Source organism: Squalius cephalus, assembly GCF_949319135.1.
Source record: "Squalius cephalus genome assembly, chromosome: 1".
Taxonomy (NCBI): domain Eukaryota; kingdom Metazoa; phylum Chordata; class Actinopteri; order Cypriniformes; family Leuciscidae; genus Squalius; species Squalius cephalus.
The window spans coordinates 26,925,046-26,940,192 of NC_137122.1; the positions used below are offsets into that span (position 1 = coordinate 26,925,046).

A 15,147-nucleotide genomic window follows, 5' to 3' on the forward strand; every position below is an offset into this window, starting at 1 on the left:
TTTCCAATTCATTACGCGCGCGCGTGTGTGGGAGCGTGTGTAGAGAAATGCGCTTAAGTCGAACTGCCTCGGACATGGATCTATACACAAAATAATAGCTTTTTACTTTTATGGGCTTTCAACAAAAGGAAACTCTACAGGTGCCTATCTACCAACATGGCATTAGGCTACCATTAGGACGTTATAAAATATAATATAATATAATATATAGGACGTTTGCACTGTATTTCATTAAATGTATAATGTCACTGTGTGTGTGTGTGTGTGTGTGTGTTTGTGTGTGTTTGTGTGTGTGTGTGTGTGTGTGTGTGTGTGTGTGTGTGTGTGTGTGTGCGCGTGCGCTTTAGGATGTGTAACTCAGATCTGCTCTCTTTCTCCTCTAACAGAGCAGTATACAGTAGTGGGACCTGCAGATCCTGTATTTGCTGTATCTGGTGAAGATGTGATTCTGCCCTGTTCAGTCAAACCCAACATCAGTGTTGTGGACATGAGAGTGGAGTGGTTTAGACTTGATCTGAAAGACTCAGTGCATCTCTATGATGATCATGAAGACAGAAACACAAAGCAGATTCAGTCCTACAGAGGAAGAACAAAACTGATCCATCAAGAACTACAGAGAGGAAACGCATCACTCAAACTCTCAACAGTTCAAATATCTGATGAAGGACGTTATAAATGTTTTATTCAGTCTAAATCCTGGTTTGATGACGTCACTATTGATGTCAGAGTTGAAGGTGAGGAAACCAGCATGCTCTTTTCACTGAACAAACTAACTCAAAAATGCCAGAATAACAACAGAATGTTCTTGTTGATCTGCAGCTGTAGGACGTCCTCCAGTGATCACTGTAGATGGGTTTGATCGTTCAGGAGGGCTTCATCTACAGTGTGAATCTGAAGGTTGGAATCCTGAACCTGATCTTGAGTGGCTGGACAGTGAAGGAGTCAGTTTGAGTTCAGAAACTACAGAGACACACAGAAACACAGACAGATTCAGTGTCAAACACACCATCATTGTTTATCACAGTGGCAAGATTCACTGCAGAGTCAAACTGAGACATCACATGCTGGAGACACTGATGAACACCACAAGTAAGTACTGATACTTCTGTTAATGTACTTGGCAGTTATGTTTCACATTATATTTTTAATTCAGCATAGTCTGCAATTAGCATTAGGTTTATAATAGAGTTTTGTATCAACATTATTGAAACAAATATGTATGTGCCATTCAGAACTGAACATCATGTAAACACTTGTAAAAATCTGTTTGATTTACACAATGTGCTTATTTACTGATTTGTTTTGTAGATAATATGTTTATTTCTTGGAGGACGTCAGTCATCCTGATTTCAGTTATAGTTGTGCTGGTTGTGATTGCTGGAATACTGATAGCTGTGTTCGTTCATAAACACAGAGGTAAAGTTCTTGTTTTCTTGCTGTTTTATATGTTTTATGTAAACAAATAAGGCAGACTGGGGATAATTTTTTACATGTCTTAATAATATCTATTTATGAACATCTGCATAACTTAAACACACAGACATCAACAATCAGCACATGAATCTCAACAATGGTGACAATCAATAGTTTCATGTCGCAGTGCATGCTGGGTGCCAGCATAGTACAAAACTCCCAGCATGCACTACAGCATGAATAAATTATACAGCTGAATGGTCTTACCATTTTATGTGTATGCTTGTTTTTTTGCTAATGTTTTTGTTTGAACTTTTTCTGTAGCCTGTTTTGTGATGTTCAGAGTATTATTATTTGTTTGATTGTCACCATTGTTGAGATTCATGGGCTGATTTTTGATGTCAGTGACATCTAAGTTTTAGTGATATTATAACTGTTTTTGTTCATGATGTGTTTTTAAAATCTTCATTATAACTGATTGCTGGTGGAACTCTTGCTGTAGTTTAACACTGGTTGTAAAGTTTAAGTGTGTTTATAATGTAACACTTGTGATAAAGATTGAACACTGAGATCAAGAGACTCATCCAAAGTTCATGTTTTCTTGTTATTTTATATTTTATGTAAATAAATAAGACAGTCTGGGGATAGTTTTTTACTAAATTATGTTTTATTAACAAAGTTCGGGAGGAGCACTTTCAGATAATTAACACGAGTGGAGAGCACTCAGCAATCAATGACAAGAGGTATATATAGATTCAGCAATCTCACCTCAATCCCTTGACAGTTTAGCAGCAGTTTAGTAGCTTCTTGGTTTGCCGCTCTGCTACCATGTCTCAACGACTAAGCTCTTCATCTGACGAAGAAGCAAACATCGCCAGGGATGCGCCTTCGCATTCTGCCGGTCCCACGACCATTCCTCCTACGCCGGACGTCGCACCTGAGCCCCAGGCTTCTTCACGCGGCCGCACACCGGCCCGAACAGCCCTGTGCTCACCAATACGTCGAAGCCAGTCTTCGCCGCCCCCGGCAAGACTTCCATATTCCTCCCCAGCCTCCTCCTACCGCTCAGCTGTCCCGACGATCACACCTATCGAGAAATACACCTAACGTAGCTGGATTGAGGCAAGCGCTGGGCAATTCAGATATACAGGCTTCACGAAAAATGAACAAAGCGGAGCTGTATGATCTGTACGTTTCCTTACAGTCAACTCCCAAGACGACCCACAGGCAGAGCAAAGCCCGCAGGGCCCAAAAGTCGCCTGCGCAGTCACCACCGTCGTTCTCTCGCACAAGATCCGGCTTGCTTCGCCCATCGAGCCGCAGCAACAGGCCTTCAGCGAGCCTGGGCCGCACCCCAGATTCCGCCGTTACAGGTCAACTCCCACCTCTTGACGAGGCCCAGCCCTCACCACAGCTCCTGCTGCTGCAGAGCCGCATGCAGCCGGGCCCAGCGGTCTCCCCACAGCCTCTCAGTTCTATACTCACGCTGTTCGTAACCCTTTTCCTTTTCAGTGGCCCCCAGCTCCAGTCGCAGACACTAGCGCGAGGCTATTGCCGCTAGGATCACAGGCCCAACCTTTTCAACAGTCTCACCCAACAGGTTACAACCCCGCCCACATCCAGTGGCCTGCAGCTCCAGTAGCTCAAACAAGTGCGAGCCCGCCTCCGCTTGCAACACAAGCCCATACTTCATACTACCATCCTTCCTTTCCTTTCTATCCTCCAACTAACTTTCCTTTTCAAGCCACAGCAAGTAATCCAAGCGTGAGGCCGCCGCCAACATCCGCAGCCCCGGCTTATACCCTTCCCAGCTCTCTCATTCAAACTAAGTCACAACATTCTCTCTTCACAGCAACACCGATGCCCGTTCCATCCAACGCCGTCACCATGGAACCACCACCAGTGTCCCAAAGCATCCGTGCACAGATCCTCTCAGAAATTCAGGATGCTGGCTCCAGAGGTGGATCAATTCCCAACTCCAGTACCTCGCTATTCGGAACTGATATTCCCGTAAACCACCCGTTAAAACCCCTCCTCGATGCATCGCTCGACACTATCCTCCAAGCAGTTTCTCCCAGGACCCTTCAATCCTACGTGACTGCATGGAGAAGTTTCAAAGCATTCCATGTCTCCTATAACATGCCGTTCCCTGATTTTTCTCTTCTTTCAGTCACCTCATTCATTTCCTACCTTAATAGCATTAAGGGCCTACAAGTCGGGTCCATCAAAGGTTACTTAAGCGGCATCCAGTTTTTTCATAAATCGATGTACGGCGCTCCGTCCCCCGAGAAAAACAATTCACAAACCACCCTCCTGATCAAAGGGATTCAAAGATCCCAGCCCACCCGACCCGACGCCAGACAACCCATAACGCTAGACATTCTCACCAAATGCATCCACGCTCTCCGCACAGGCTACCAGCCCCTCAATCAACGCTATGTTTATCCTAGCCTTTTTAGGTTTCCTTAGATGCTCGGAACTCGCTATCACTTTCAAATTCGACCCAAAAAATCCACCCCACCGTCTCAGACTTGTCAGTACTAGATGGTGAAACAATCTCATATTTGATTAAGCAAAGTAAGACTGACCAAACCAAAAAAGGTAATTTCATCTATATTTTTAACCTCTCATTGCCAATCCAACCATACCAGTCAATTCTGGCATTTCTGCAATGGAGAAGCTCTCAGGTTAAATCTCCTCTGGAGCCCCTGTTCGTAGACGAATCCAATAAACCCCAGACACGCTTTTGGTTCCAGAAACACTTCAAATCTGTTCTCCAACAGTCAGGCATTCCAGTAAAGAATTTTTCTAGTCACTCTTTCCGTTTCGGGGCAGCAACTTCAGCAGCCAAAAAAGGCCTCTCCCAACAGCAGAACCAAGCTCTCGGGTGTTTGACAAACACATTGTCACAGTGGCCAAAAAAGACAAAAGATATAATAAGAGTTAAGAGCCCAACTAATGGAAACACTAATCACTGTTATAGTGACTTTAAATGAAACACATTAGAGTTAAACCTCTGTTAATTCTCAATTAACGAGTTTGCTTGCCCATAAAATCTTTCAGATATTAGGTTAAACTTATTTGGCTTGCTGTCCACTGAAGAGGGGCTCGATGAAGCAGCTTCAACTCGAGCTCTGATATACCCCCCAGTGGCTAAATGTAGGATATGATAATTGAAGGGCAAGGTACCGGAGATGAAGGTGGAGTTTGGGGAGGTGGAGGGATACTGGAACAGCTTGATGCTAGAGAGAGGTAAGCGGCTGCTTATATACTCAGGCTGTTGATTGAAAGATTAGATGGGCTCAATCCTCCCTAACTTGCGTTTAGGAACTTCATTTAACGAGTTTGCTTGCCCATAAAATCTTTCAGATATTAGGTTAAACTTATTTGGCTTGCTGTCCACTGAAGAGGGGCTCGATGAAGCAGCTTCAACTCGAGCTCTGATATACCCCCAAAAGTGTTGAATAAATTTGGGACAGCAAGTTAGAATAACATGATCAAATAATTAAGAAACTTAGAAAATACAGTATGCCTAAGAGCTTTAAAACATTCTACCCCCCCCCCCCCCCCCCCAAAAGTGGAAATTTAAAGCTATATGGGGCATGGATGGACGCTGCTGCAGCAGGGATGTTTAACAGGGCTCCTGTGGTAACTCTGGCTGCACAGCAAAATCCCCAGTGTTAAATTAACACTCCTCAGTGTACATATGTGTCCCGATTTGGTCTGTGTTTCCCGTAAGCATCACAAGTCTAATTTGATCGTATAGACCATTTGTTGCAGTTGGTCTGTGATCAAGTTATGCTTAAGATGCTATTGGAACTGCAGCCCTGGTTATGTTTTGATGATGAATTTACTAGTGACCTGACTTACTGATGGCACCCATCATTATAAACTGATTATCTAAATGTTTTATTAATTTTTCACTACAGTAGTTACTTCCAGCAATGTTTTAAAAATCTGAAGGTTTTAAAATCACACACAGACATCAAGAATCTACATATGAATCTCAACAATGGTGACAATCAAACAAATGCTTCATGTTGCAGTGCATGATGGGAGCCACCAATCAGAACGCATCAATGGCTGAAATGAATAAATTATGCAGCTGAATTGTCCTGTAATTTTCATTGTTTTTTCTGTTGGCTTTTATTTTGCTATTGTTTTGTTCTGACTTTAGTAGCTTGTTTTGTGATGTTCAGAGTTGATCTGTTTGTCACTAGTTTGTTTTTTGTCACCATTGTTGAGATTCATATGCTGAATCTTGATGTCTGTGTGTTTAAACACAATAACTTCTTTGCACAAAGTATTTTCAAAAGTTTTCATATTGCTGTTGGATTTCAAACTGTAGAATCTCAGAGCTACAATCACCAATACTAAAACAAGACATCAAGCATATAGTCAAAAATTTAGACTCTGAATGCCATCAGTGAATCAGGACACTACATGATGATATTTTCATAATCACCAAACCATATTGTGAGCAGGTTATGTTTTCTCTTGCAATAACAAATGTGCTTTATAAACACAGAGTTGTAGCAACCAGAGAAAAACTAATTAAAAAATAAAAAGGGTCAAGAGCCCAACTAAAGCAAACACTGACCACCAAAATGGTAACTTGAAAAGAAAAATTCCATAAAACATTATCGTCTAAACTTCTGTTAAATCTCAAGAACTTTTGTCGATGTATGACAGAAATAAAGTCAAACTGGTAATAATAAGTGCAACAATGTGTAATGACTCGAAGTCAGTTGTAGTTCTTGTGTTTCTCTTTTTTCTGTTATTGTTTTTTCTCTTTCCGTCAATGAGTCTGCTTGTTAACATCAGGTGTCACCACTAATGGCCAATCATCACTTAATTAATCACTTAATTATCTCATTAACTTCAACACTGCTTCAGTGTTAACTTAATTATCTCATTAACTTTAACACTGCTTCAGTGTTAATTTTTAACACCCTGTAGTGTGGACACATATGTACACTGAGGAGTGTTAATTTAACACTAGGGATTTTGCTGTGTGGACTGCGTCTCCCTACTATGCCCACCATGTGGGGCTATGAGTGGAGCTCCGGCGGGAGCTGTGTATGAAAGAGTGTGCCTGGAACGAAATGAGCTTGTGGAAATTTTACTGGGGTACATCTCACCGCTGTACTGCTGCGGCAGTGACTTTCAGAAATTACTCCTGCGGGAGTATCTTGGGACTGGAGGTTTGAGTACGAGGTTGGAGAACGCCCTGCCGCATCCATGACATGGAGTTAAAGAACATAGGTCCTCCAGATGTCACGAACGAGGGAAGGGGTCCTCGTCCCTAAAGGCAAACGGGCCACCAATATCTGAAGCGAAACTCCCTACGCAGCAAGAGGGAGCCTACGGTATACAGAGGAAATGCAGAACTACCGTCCTACTGACGCAGGGGGCTTAGATCACACAAACACCAATGGCCAGTCGCGCTCGAGGGACGTGCGATCCTTGGTACCTCCAGTCCTCTTTTCGGATAGGAGGGCCCACACTGCGATCCGAACGGGAGAGCCTCCATGATTAAAAAAAAAACATGAAGGGTCACACAGCGATTCGGAAAGGGAGAGCCCCCGCGGCGCCCGAAAGGAAGGCTCATACTGCGATTTGACCGGGAGAGCTCCCGCTGCATTTCGAAGGAGAGAGCCCTCCCCCATGTTTATAAATAGGGAGTTCAACTCTGTGATCAAAATGGGGGAGCCCACACAGCGAGTCGAACGGGAGAGCCTACGATGCATCTGGATGGGGGAGCCCACACGGCGATTCAGATGGGAGACCCCACTCCAGGAGTGGTATGTCACACGCATCTGAAAAGGGAGAGCTCTCACTGCATCCAGATGAATGCACGCCCTGCGGGGCTAGGTAAGCGGGAAGATGCAAATAGTAGGGAGAAGCGGTCCGGACTCGGAATGATGCTAGTGTTTGTTGTGCTTGTCTAATGTTATGCAGATCTGAACGAACATATGTTTCAAATCATAGCATTTTGATTTGGTGATCGGAAAGGCCCCTTTGCGCTGCTGTAGTGGCTGCACCTATTCGGAAGGAATGTGAAGAGAAATGTTTGGTTGGGATGCTGGAACTGTTGAGGATGGATTTGAGGTTCTTTTGAAACCAATGTCTGGAGGCAGGGAGGTTTTTATCATCGATGAAAAGGGGGTCGAGAGAAGAGGTGATTTGGGATTTCCTCTGGTGAAGAAAAAGGTTTTAGGACTGGTATGGTTGGATAGGGGTTGGCAAATTGAAAATGAAAATCGAATGACCATGTTTCAATTGATCGGTTTTGCTTTGTTTGATGTTGAAACGTATGGTGTCATGGTTTATTATTTGAAGGTCGGAGAATGTAGGATGGATGGATGGGTTGAATTTTGAGTTGGTGGTGAATTCTGAGACTCTGAGGAAACCAAAGAAAGCCAAATTGAACTTGGCGTCTAGGGTTCTTGTTTTGTTGAGAGAAAAAAGACCTGAGCGGAGAGTGGTTAGGCAGATGCTAAGAATGTCGATGGTTAAAGGTTGTCTAGAGTCTGGACGAGGGGGATTGGTTTTTTGTAAACCTTTGATGTGGAGGGATATCTGAGGATTCGAAATGTTGGGGCACTGTTGGCCATGGAGGAGCTTGAAAAAGAAATGAATTCCGCTAAGGTAGACTTTGATTGATCCTGGTTGAATTAAACTGGTGTGATGGAGGTATGTGATGAATGAGGATATTGAGAGGAGGGAAAACTCAGGAAAAACCATGTTGTGAGCTCTGTGGAAGTTTTTGAAGGAACCCCAAGCTGTCCAGTAGGTTTGGAGTGTTCTGGGAGAAACGGCTTGTAAGATGGTATTCGTGGATAGGGTATGGAGATATCTGAGGGGATGGTCTAGAGGAATATGAGTTCTGAATAAGGTGGAACTGGAGTTGGGTCGGAGTCTGCTTCCAGAGCCAATGTTCTGAATTTCTGAAAAAGAAAACGGGATATAGCATCAGCTATTTGATTTTGGTGACCTGGAATATGTTCAGCTTTAATGACAAACTGGTGACAGGCAGAGATCCAAATGAGACGTCTTAGAAAGGGCATGATTTTTGGAGCATTAGAACGGCTCTTGTTGATGCAGTGAACGGTGGCAGAATTATCACAGTGGAACAGGATGTTTTTTGTTGACCATTCGGATCCCCATAGATAGGCTGCTACTACTATGGGATATAGCTCGAACAGGGCAGTTGATTCGGCAGTTTGAGGTGTATTAGAGAGCTCAGGAGGCCAGGTTGAAGCAAACCAACGTCCTCTGTAGAAACCTCCAAAACCTGTGGAGGGGGCGGCGTCAGTGAACAGGGTGATGTCGCAAGGTCGGGACAAAAAGTCGTTGTAGAAAAAGGTAATCCCATTCCATTGCTTGAGGAACGTGATCCATAATTTCAAGTCTGCCCGACATGGTTGGCTTAGTGAAATTATGTTTTCTAGACCTGATACTGAGGTAGCGAGAGTTAGCAGGTGTGAAATGAAAGGCCGGCCTTGGGGAATTATGCGCATTGCATAATTTAGGTGGCCTAAGAGAGAAAGTAGATCACGCTTGCTGCAATGGTTAGCTTCCAGCAAATTTGATGCGATTGTGATTATGCGATCTATTTTTTCTTTGGGGAGAGAAGCTTGGAATTTGACAGAGTCTAGGAGGATTCCAAGAAATTCCAATGATGTAGATGGGCCTTCGGTTTTCTCAAGAGAGAGGGGAACTCCTAGTTTGGAAAACACTGTTTGGATGACGGTTAGGTGTTTTGCTGGGGGAAAATTACTTGGTGAGATGACGAGGAAGTCGTCGAGGAGATGGATGAGGTATGGGATTGCATAATTGTTTTGTAGGATCCAGCAGAGTGCTTCTGAAAGCATGTCAAATATTTTGGGACTGCTTTTACAGCCGAAAGTTAGACGTACTGCGAAGTAGTATTTTTCGTTCCAACGAATGCCGAAAAGGTGCCAGAAATCTGGGTGAATTGGCATGACTTTAAAGGCAGATGTAATGTCAACCTTTGCTAGCCAGGCTCCGAAACTGGCGTTTTTAATGAGAGTGATTGCTTGGTCTATGTCGTGGTAGTGCAGTGAGAATTCATCTAGCGGAATTAGGCTATTGATGCTGGGTTGGGAACTTCCATGAGGAGCAGAGAGATCGATGATCATTCGTTTTTTGCCGGAAAATTTTCTGGTGGCTACTCCGATAGGACTTATACGGAATAATTCGAAAGGTGGAAAATCAAAAGGACCGATCATGAATCCTGAATCTAGTTCTTTTTTAATGAGGGCTTCCACTATATCGGGTTCGGCTATCGCGGATTGCAGATTGTTGCAGATCAGGCTGGAATCAGGTATGCTTTCCAGGCCGGGGTCAAAACCTTCTTTCAGGCCTGAAAGAAGAAACTGGGTGAAGTTTTTGCTGGATAGTTGTCTAGTTCTCTAGCTAATGAGGAAATAATGATAGGACTAGAGAGGTACTTTTGAATTTTTTTATTAAGGTTAGCTGAGGAGCGGCGCACAGGGCAAATGGAACGGGCGTGAGCTCCGCCACAGAAATTACAGACATGGAGGAAGCGGCATCATTGTCTGTTGCAGCCTGATGAATTGAAGCTGTTGCACACTTGTCTGCCTGAGACTGAGGTAAAAATCTGGTTACGGTCATTCCTTGATTGAGGGACATGTGAAGTGGATTTTTCTTGGAATGGAGCTGGATGGGTTGGAAGATCTGGGCTGGTTTGGGGACATTTTGAAGTAGAATGAATGATAGACCTGCAGATAGCACAAGAAAGGCTTCGAACCCCTAAGAAGACTCTGTTATACAGTTCAAGATCCAAGGCTCCCCAGTAAGGACACTGGTTCCAGTGGGTGACACGGGCGGTGCTTTTAGCTGAAAAAAGCGTATGGTATGTATAAAACCTCCGTATGTATATGACTACCTCCGAAAGAGAGACTGAGCTCTGCTATGATAGAGAGGTAGTCGTTTAATTCCTTGCGTCTGGCTGGAAATGAAGTGCAAATTACTTCTGTGTATCTGGCAAAAGCAATGCAGAATTCTGCGAGTGTGAGAACTCGTTTTTGAAGGTTGGATGGAATTTTTTAGATTGATGGTTAATGGGCCGCAGTCAAAAGAGCGGTGGGATTCATTGAGAGGGACAGAAGTCAGTAGAGAAGGAAGATCAATATCTGCACCTGATAGAATTAGTGAACGGAGATGGGCTGAGACTGGAGGTGGTTCCATGGCGACTGCGTTGGGAGGAGCTGGAAGATGGACTGCTGTGGAGAGAGAATGGGCTGGCAAGCGGATGGTATCTGAAGAGCAAGTGTTAGCGTTGAGAAAAGTTGATGAATGTTGATCAGAGGGTCCCATTACTGACTGGTGTCCAAGATGGCTGGCATGGGCTGGAATGAGAGGTAGAGGGTTTGTGGGGAAAAAAGGTGGAGAAATCCTTTGCGGAGGCAACCTCACGCTCGGATGTGTACTGGGAAGAAAATTGGGAGGCAACTGGAGGATAGAAGGGGGAAGAAAGGATTGAGGTGAATTGGAATGGAAGGAAAGAGGAGGGGGGATGGCTAGCGAAGGCAACCTCGCGCTAGGATCCGCTATCTGAGTAGGTTGGTTTGAGGGTGAGAGAAAAGTAACTGTCTGTGAGGGTGACCTGGCACAAGGGTTATTATAAAGAAGATTAGAGAGAACTGGAGAAGCAGAGGGAAGTGCAGTAGAACGTGTTTGTAAGTTTGGTTCTTGCCTGAAGAGTGGGGCTGACTGCAAGAAGTTTGTGAGAACTGGAGAAGAAGCAGAACTGTTTTTTGCGGCCGCTGTTGTTGGCCGGGTGGAAATACCGGCAGACAAGGAAGTGCGAGCCGTGGCACTGGCAGCGCCGGCGGCCTTCGAATCGGTGCGTTGGGATTGTGTGGGTTCAGAACGCCGGATCGGGAGAGAAACGGAGATAGAAGAGGGGCGAGTCTTGCTTTTATGAGCTGTTGAAGTGTTTGTTGGAATGCTGGAACTGACGGAACTGATGAAAAGATCGTAGAGTTGAGCTTTTGATGATCTGCGGGAGAAATGGATTCCGGAGCTGGAAAGGACTTGACGTAGGCTGTTGACTGAACATTTTGATATGGGTGGAATCGGTGTAATAGCAGCGGTAGAATGGAGTGATGAAGTCTGAGAAGATTGACGAGGCTCAGTTAAAACTGGCGATCTTGAAGGTGGAGGAGAGCGTTGCCTTTTGGAACGTGGTTTATATGAGCGCTGGATTTCCCGGCCAGAACGCTCATGAAGATTATCCGTATTTGGATCCGTAAGATCCGATCTTACGCGGGGAGTGACTGTCGGTGTCTCAGGAAGACTTGTCAGTTCGTCGTCTGAAGGAAAGAGCTGGATTTCCGGGATGTCGGACATTATTCCGTGCGGCAATACCGCATACTGGAACAGCTTGATGCTAGAGAGAGGTAAGCGGCTGCTTATATACTCAGGCTGTTAATTGAAAGATTAGATGGGCTCACTCCTCCCTAACTTGCGTTTAGGAACTTCATTAAAAACTTCTGTAGACGTCTGACAGAAATAAAGTCAGTCTGGTTAGTAATAAGTGAAGCTGGTAATGCTGTTTGTGGAGTTGTTTAATCCTCCTCTGCTGAGATCTTCACAGATTTAATGTCCTCTTTTCTCTTCAGTTGATTTCATCTAAGGCTGTGGCTGAAGTCAGTTGTAGTTCTTGTGTTTTTGCTCATCTATTTTTCTGTTCTCTTCTTTCCTTCAGTGATTCTGCTTGTTAACAGGCTTATTAAGGCTGAAATGACTCCATATTTAATATACACAGACGTTGTGGCTCAGATAAGGTCCAGTTCTGGTTTATTTCTTTGCTCTTGGCTGACATGTGGCATTGCTATGGCCTGCTTGTGGCCCAGATCTGGCAAACAGGAGCGGTCCGCCCAAGTGCCGTCATTCCACGCTGCATGTGGGCCAGATCTGCATTCCACAAGAGCCAGATGTGGGCCGGATCTGGGCCGAAACAATGTTGCTATCTGTGTCAGATGTATTCCAAAGCTATATCAGACCAACCGGTTCCACATCAAAAAAGCCCACCAAACCCTCATTGATTAAAACCACCTGGGGTCTCTCTTTTTTCCATCCAGCGAGCAATTGGCCTCACAGCGGACGCAGTGACAAAATCCCCCGGTCGAGTACCCATGTTCCTAGGGCTGGGCGATATATCGCATCACATTGTTATGCGCATCTCGTCAGTAAAGCCGGTTCCTTGATTAGTAGTAAATCGCCATCACCTGCTTTCAGATGGAGCGGCATTTACTACAAAGAGCCGTAGTTAACTGACAAGCTGAGCCATATCGCATTAATATCGCGGACGTATCGTCAGCGATAATTAATGCGATATGGCTCAGCTTGTCAGTTAACTACGGCTCTTTGTACACAGCAAAAACTCCAGTGTTAAATTAACACTCCTGGGAGTGTATATGAGTCCACACTCAAGAGTGTTGAAGTTAATGAGATAATTAAGTGATTAATTGAGTGATGATTGAGCATTATTGAAGACACCTGATGTTAACAAGCAGAATCACTGAAGGAGAAAATCTCAAATTGTAAGCCAACATTATGGCGATCATTGTTTGCTTTAGTTGGGCTCTTGACCCTTATATTATTATGCGGTCATATAGGGATTGTCAAAGTTTTTTTTTGTTTTTTTTTCGTCATCTACTGAATTTTTCGTCAACGATACCAGGGACACAGAAACACCGGGGAACATGAAATTTGGTGGGCATGTAGCCCCACTAGACTTTTACGGAAAAATTTCGTTTGGTCCCCGGGGGCCACTCCCCCCCCGCGCTGGGCCCCCCGAAACCCAAAAAAAGCAGTTTTTCCTAAATAACTACCTGAACCGTGGCACCGAGGATGAAGACATTTTTATGGTATGTTGGTCTTAAGGGCCCACATCAACCTAGCCCATAATCGATTGTCAAAGTTTTTTTTTTTTTTTTTCCGTCATCTACTGAATTTTTTCGTCAACGATACCAGGGACACCGAAACACCGGGGAACATGAAATTTGGTGGGCATGTAGCCCCACTAGACTTTTACGGAAAAATTTCGTTTGGTCCCCGGGGGCCACTCCCCCCCAACCCCCCCCCCCCCCGCGCTGGGCCCCCCCCCAAACCCAAAAAATGCAGTTTTTCCTAAATAACTACCTGAACCGTGGCACCGAGGATGAAGACATTTTTATGGTATGTTGCTCTTAAGGGCCCACATCAACCTAGCCCATAATCACTCATTTGTGATTTGCGCCCCTCCCATAAAAAATGAAAATGCAATATTATTCTGATTTAATCGCCCCTATCTTCAGTTGAGATGTTCAGAACTGCACCATATTTCATGTGTATGATTAACTTGACATCCTCTGGGGGTATGCTAAGTTTCGTAGAATTTCATCCATGGGGGGTTATAAAATAAATTCATTTATGTGCACATTTAGTGACTGTACACTCATCGGCCTGTAGATGGTGGTGTTGAGCGAAGGGTTGCTGGTTTAGGATGATACTGTCACACACACACATGCAGGAATACAAACAAACGCAAGCATGCACACACACTGACATCCACACGCACAGACACACACCCATACACACACATACAAATCCACATGCACAGACACACACACACAAACACACACGCGCACACACATGTACGCACGCATACATACACGCACAGACACACACACACACACACACACACACACACACACACACACACAGACACACACTATGAATACATTTTATCAGCGTTATGGACATAACATGAAATACAAGTGTCCTACAAACTCTGTGAATTATTAAACAAACTGCCGATGTAGCATGAAAAAGACTTGCTTGAACACAATAAGTGTGTTTTTGAAACTCATTTTTGTAATACATTATGTAGGGAAAACCACTGTTATGGATGTGACGTTTTCACATTATGGATGTTAAGTGTCTAAACTAATGACTTTTGATATAAAACTTAAATAGTAATGGCAAATAATTACAAAACTCTAAATTATCCATGATCCACAGGAACACTCCAGACAGTCTTTTAAAATATACAACTTATATACATAAACACGCAATACAGCCAAATTGCTCCACGTCATTTATTTTTGTGGAAAGCCAGTGCAGGCCTGAGCGGCGGTCATATTTTGTACCGCCATGCGGAACATCTAGTTAACTTTAGATTTTGTTTGGCTGCTGTATTATTCATGTGGTCTGTATCATTGGCTTATTCATACCGCAATGCATGATGGGAGCCATTAATGAGTTGTGATTGGTGGCAGCCACTGCAACATGCTTTATTATTGTCACCATTGTTGAGATTCACAGGCTGATTATTGATGTCTGTGTTTCTAAATAAATTCATTTGAAAGTGTTTTGATCAGAACAATGTTTATTAAATATTTTGGATTATATGAAAAATACTGAAAATCATATGCTGTAGAATCACAGAGCTGCTGTAATTAACAAGTTAAGCCAAACTATCTCAATAAGTTTAATTTTTCAGATCACAACATGATTATGTCAAAACATAACCAATACCATCAGATCACATTGTCTCTTTGTTCATCTGACTGTTATAAATCACTAACAGCAGACAAGCAACATCTAAAGTAAACAAATAAGGGTCAAGAGCCCAACTAAAGCAAACACCCATCACCATAATGGTAACTTACAATTTGTGATTTTCTCCTTCAGTGA

General features: G+C 43.8%; 1 protein-coding gene across 2 annotated transcripts in view; it reads left to right on the top strand.

Moving 5' to 3' along the window:
• The window catches only part of LOC307158108 (butyrophilin subfamily 1 member A1-like), a 42,021-nt gene that overhangs the window by 4,538 nt on the left and 22,336 nt on the right, over window positions 1-15,147 (top strand). Inside the window, exons 3-6 of one of the 2 annotated variants that reach the window (XM_079870404.1) lie at window positions 387-734; window positions 820-1,089; window positions 1,309-1,416; window positions 3,266-3,373. In XM_079870404.1, the coding sequence (XP_079726530.1) occupies window positions 387-734; window positions 820-1,089; window positions 1,309-1,416; window positions 3,266-3,373 (834 nt within the window). The remainder of the gene's footprint in view (window positions 1-386; window positions 735-819; window positions 1,090-1,308; window positions 1,417-3,265; window positions 3,374-15,147) is intronic. The other variant, XM_079870405.1, reaches the window with a different exon arrangement.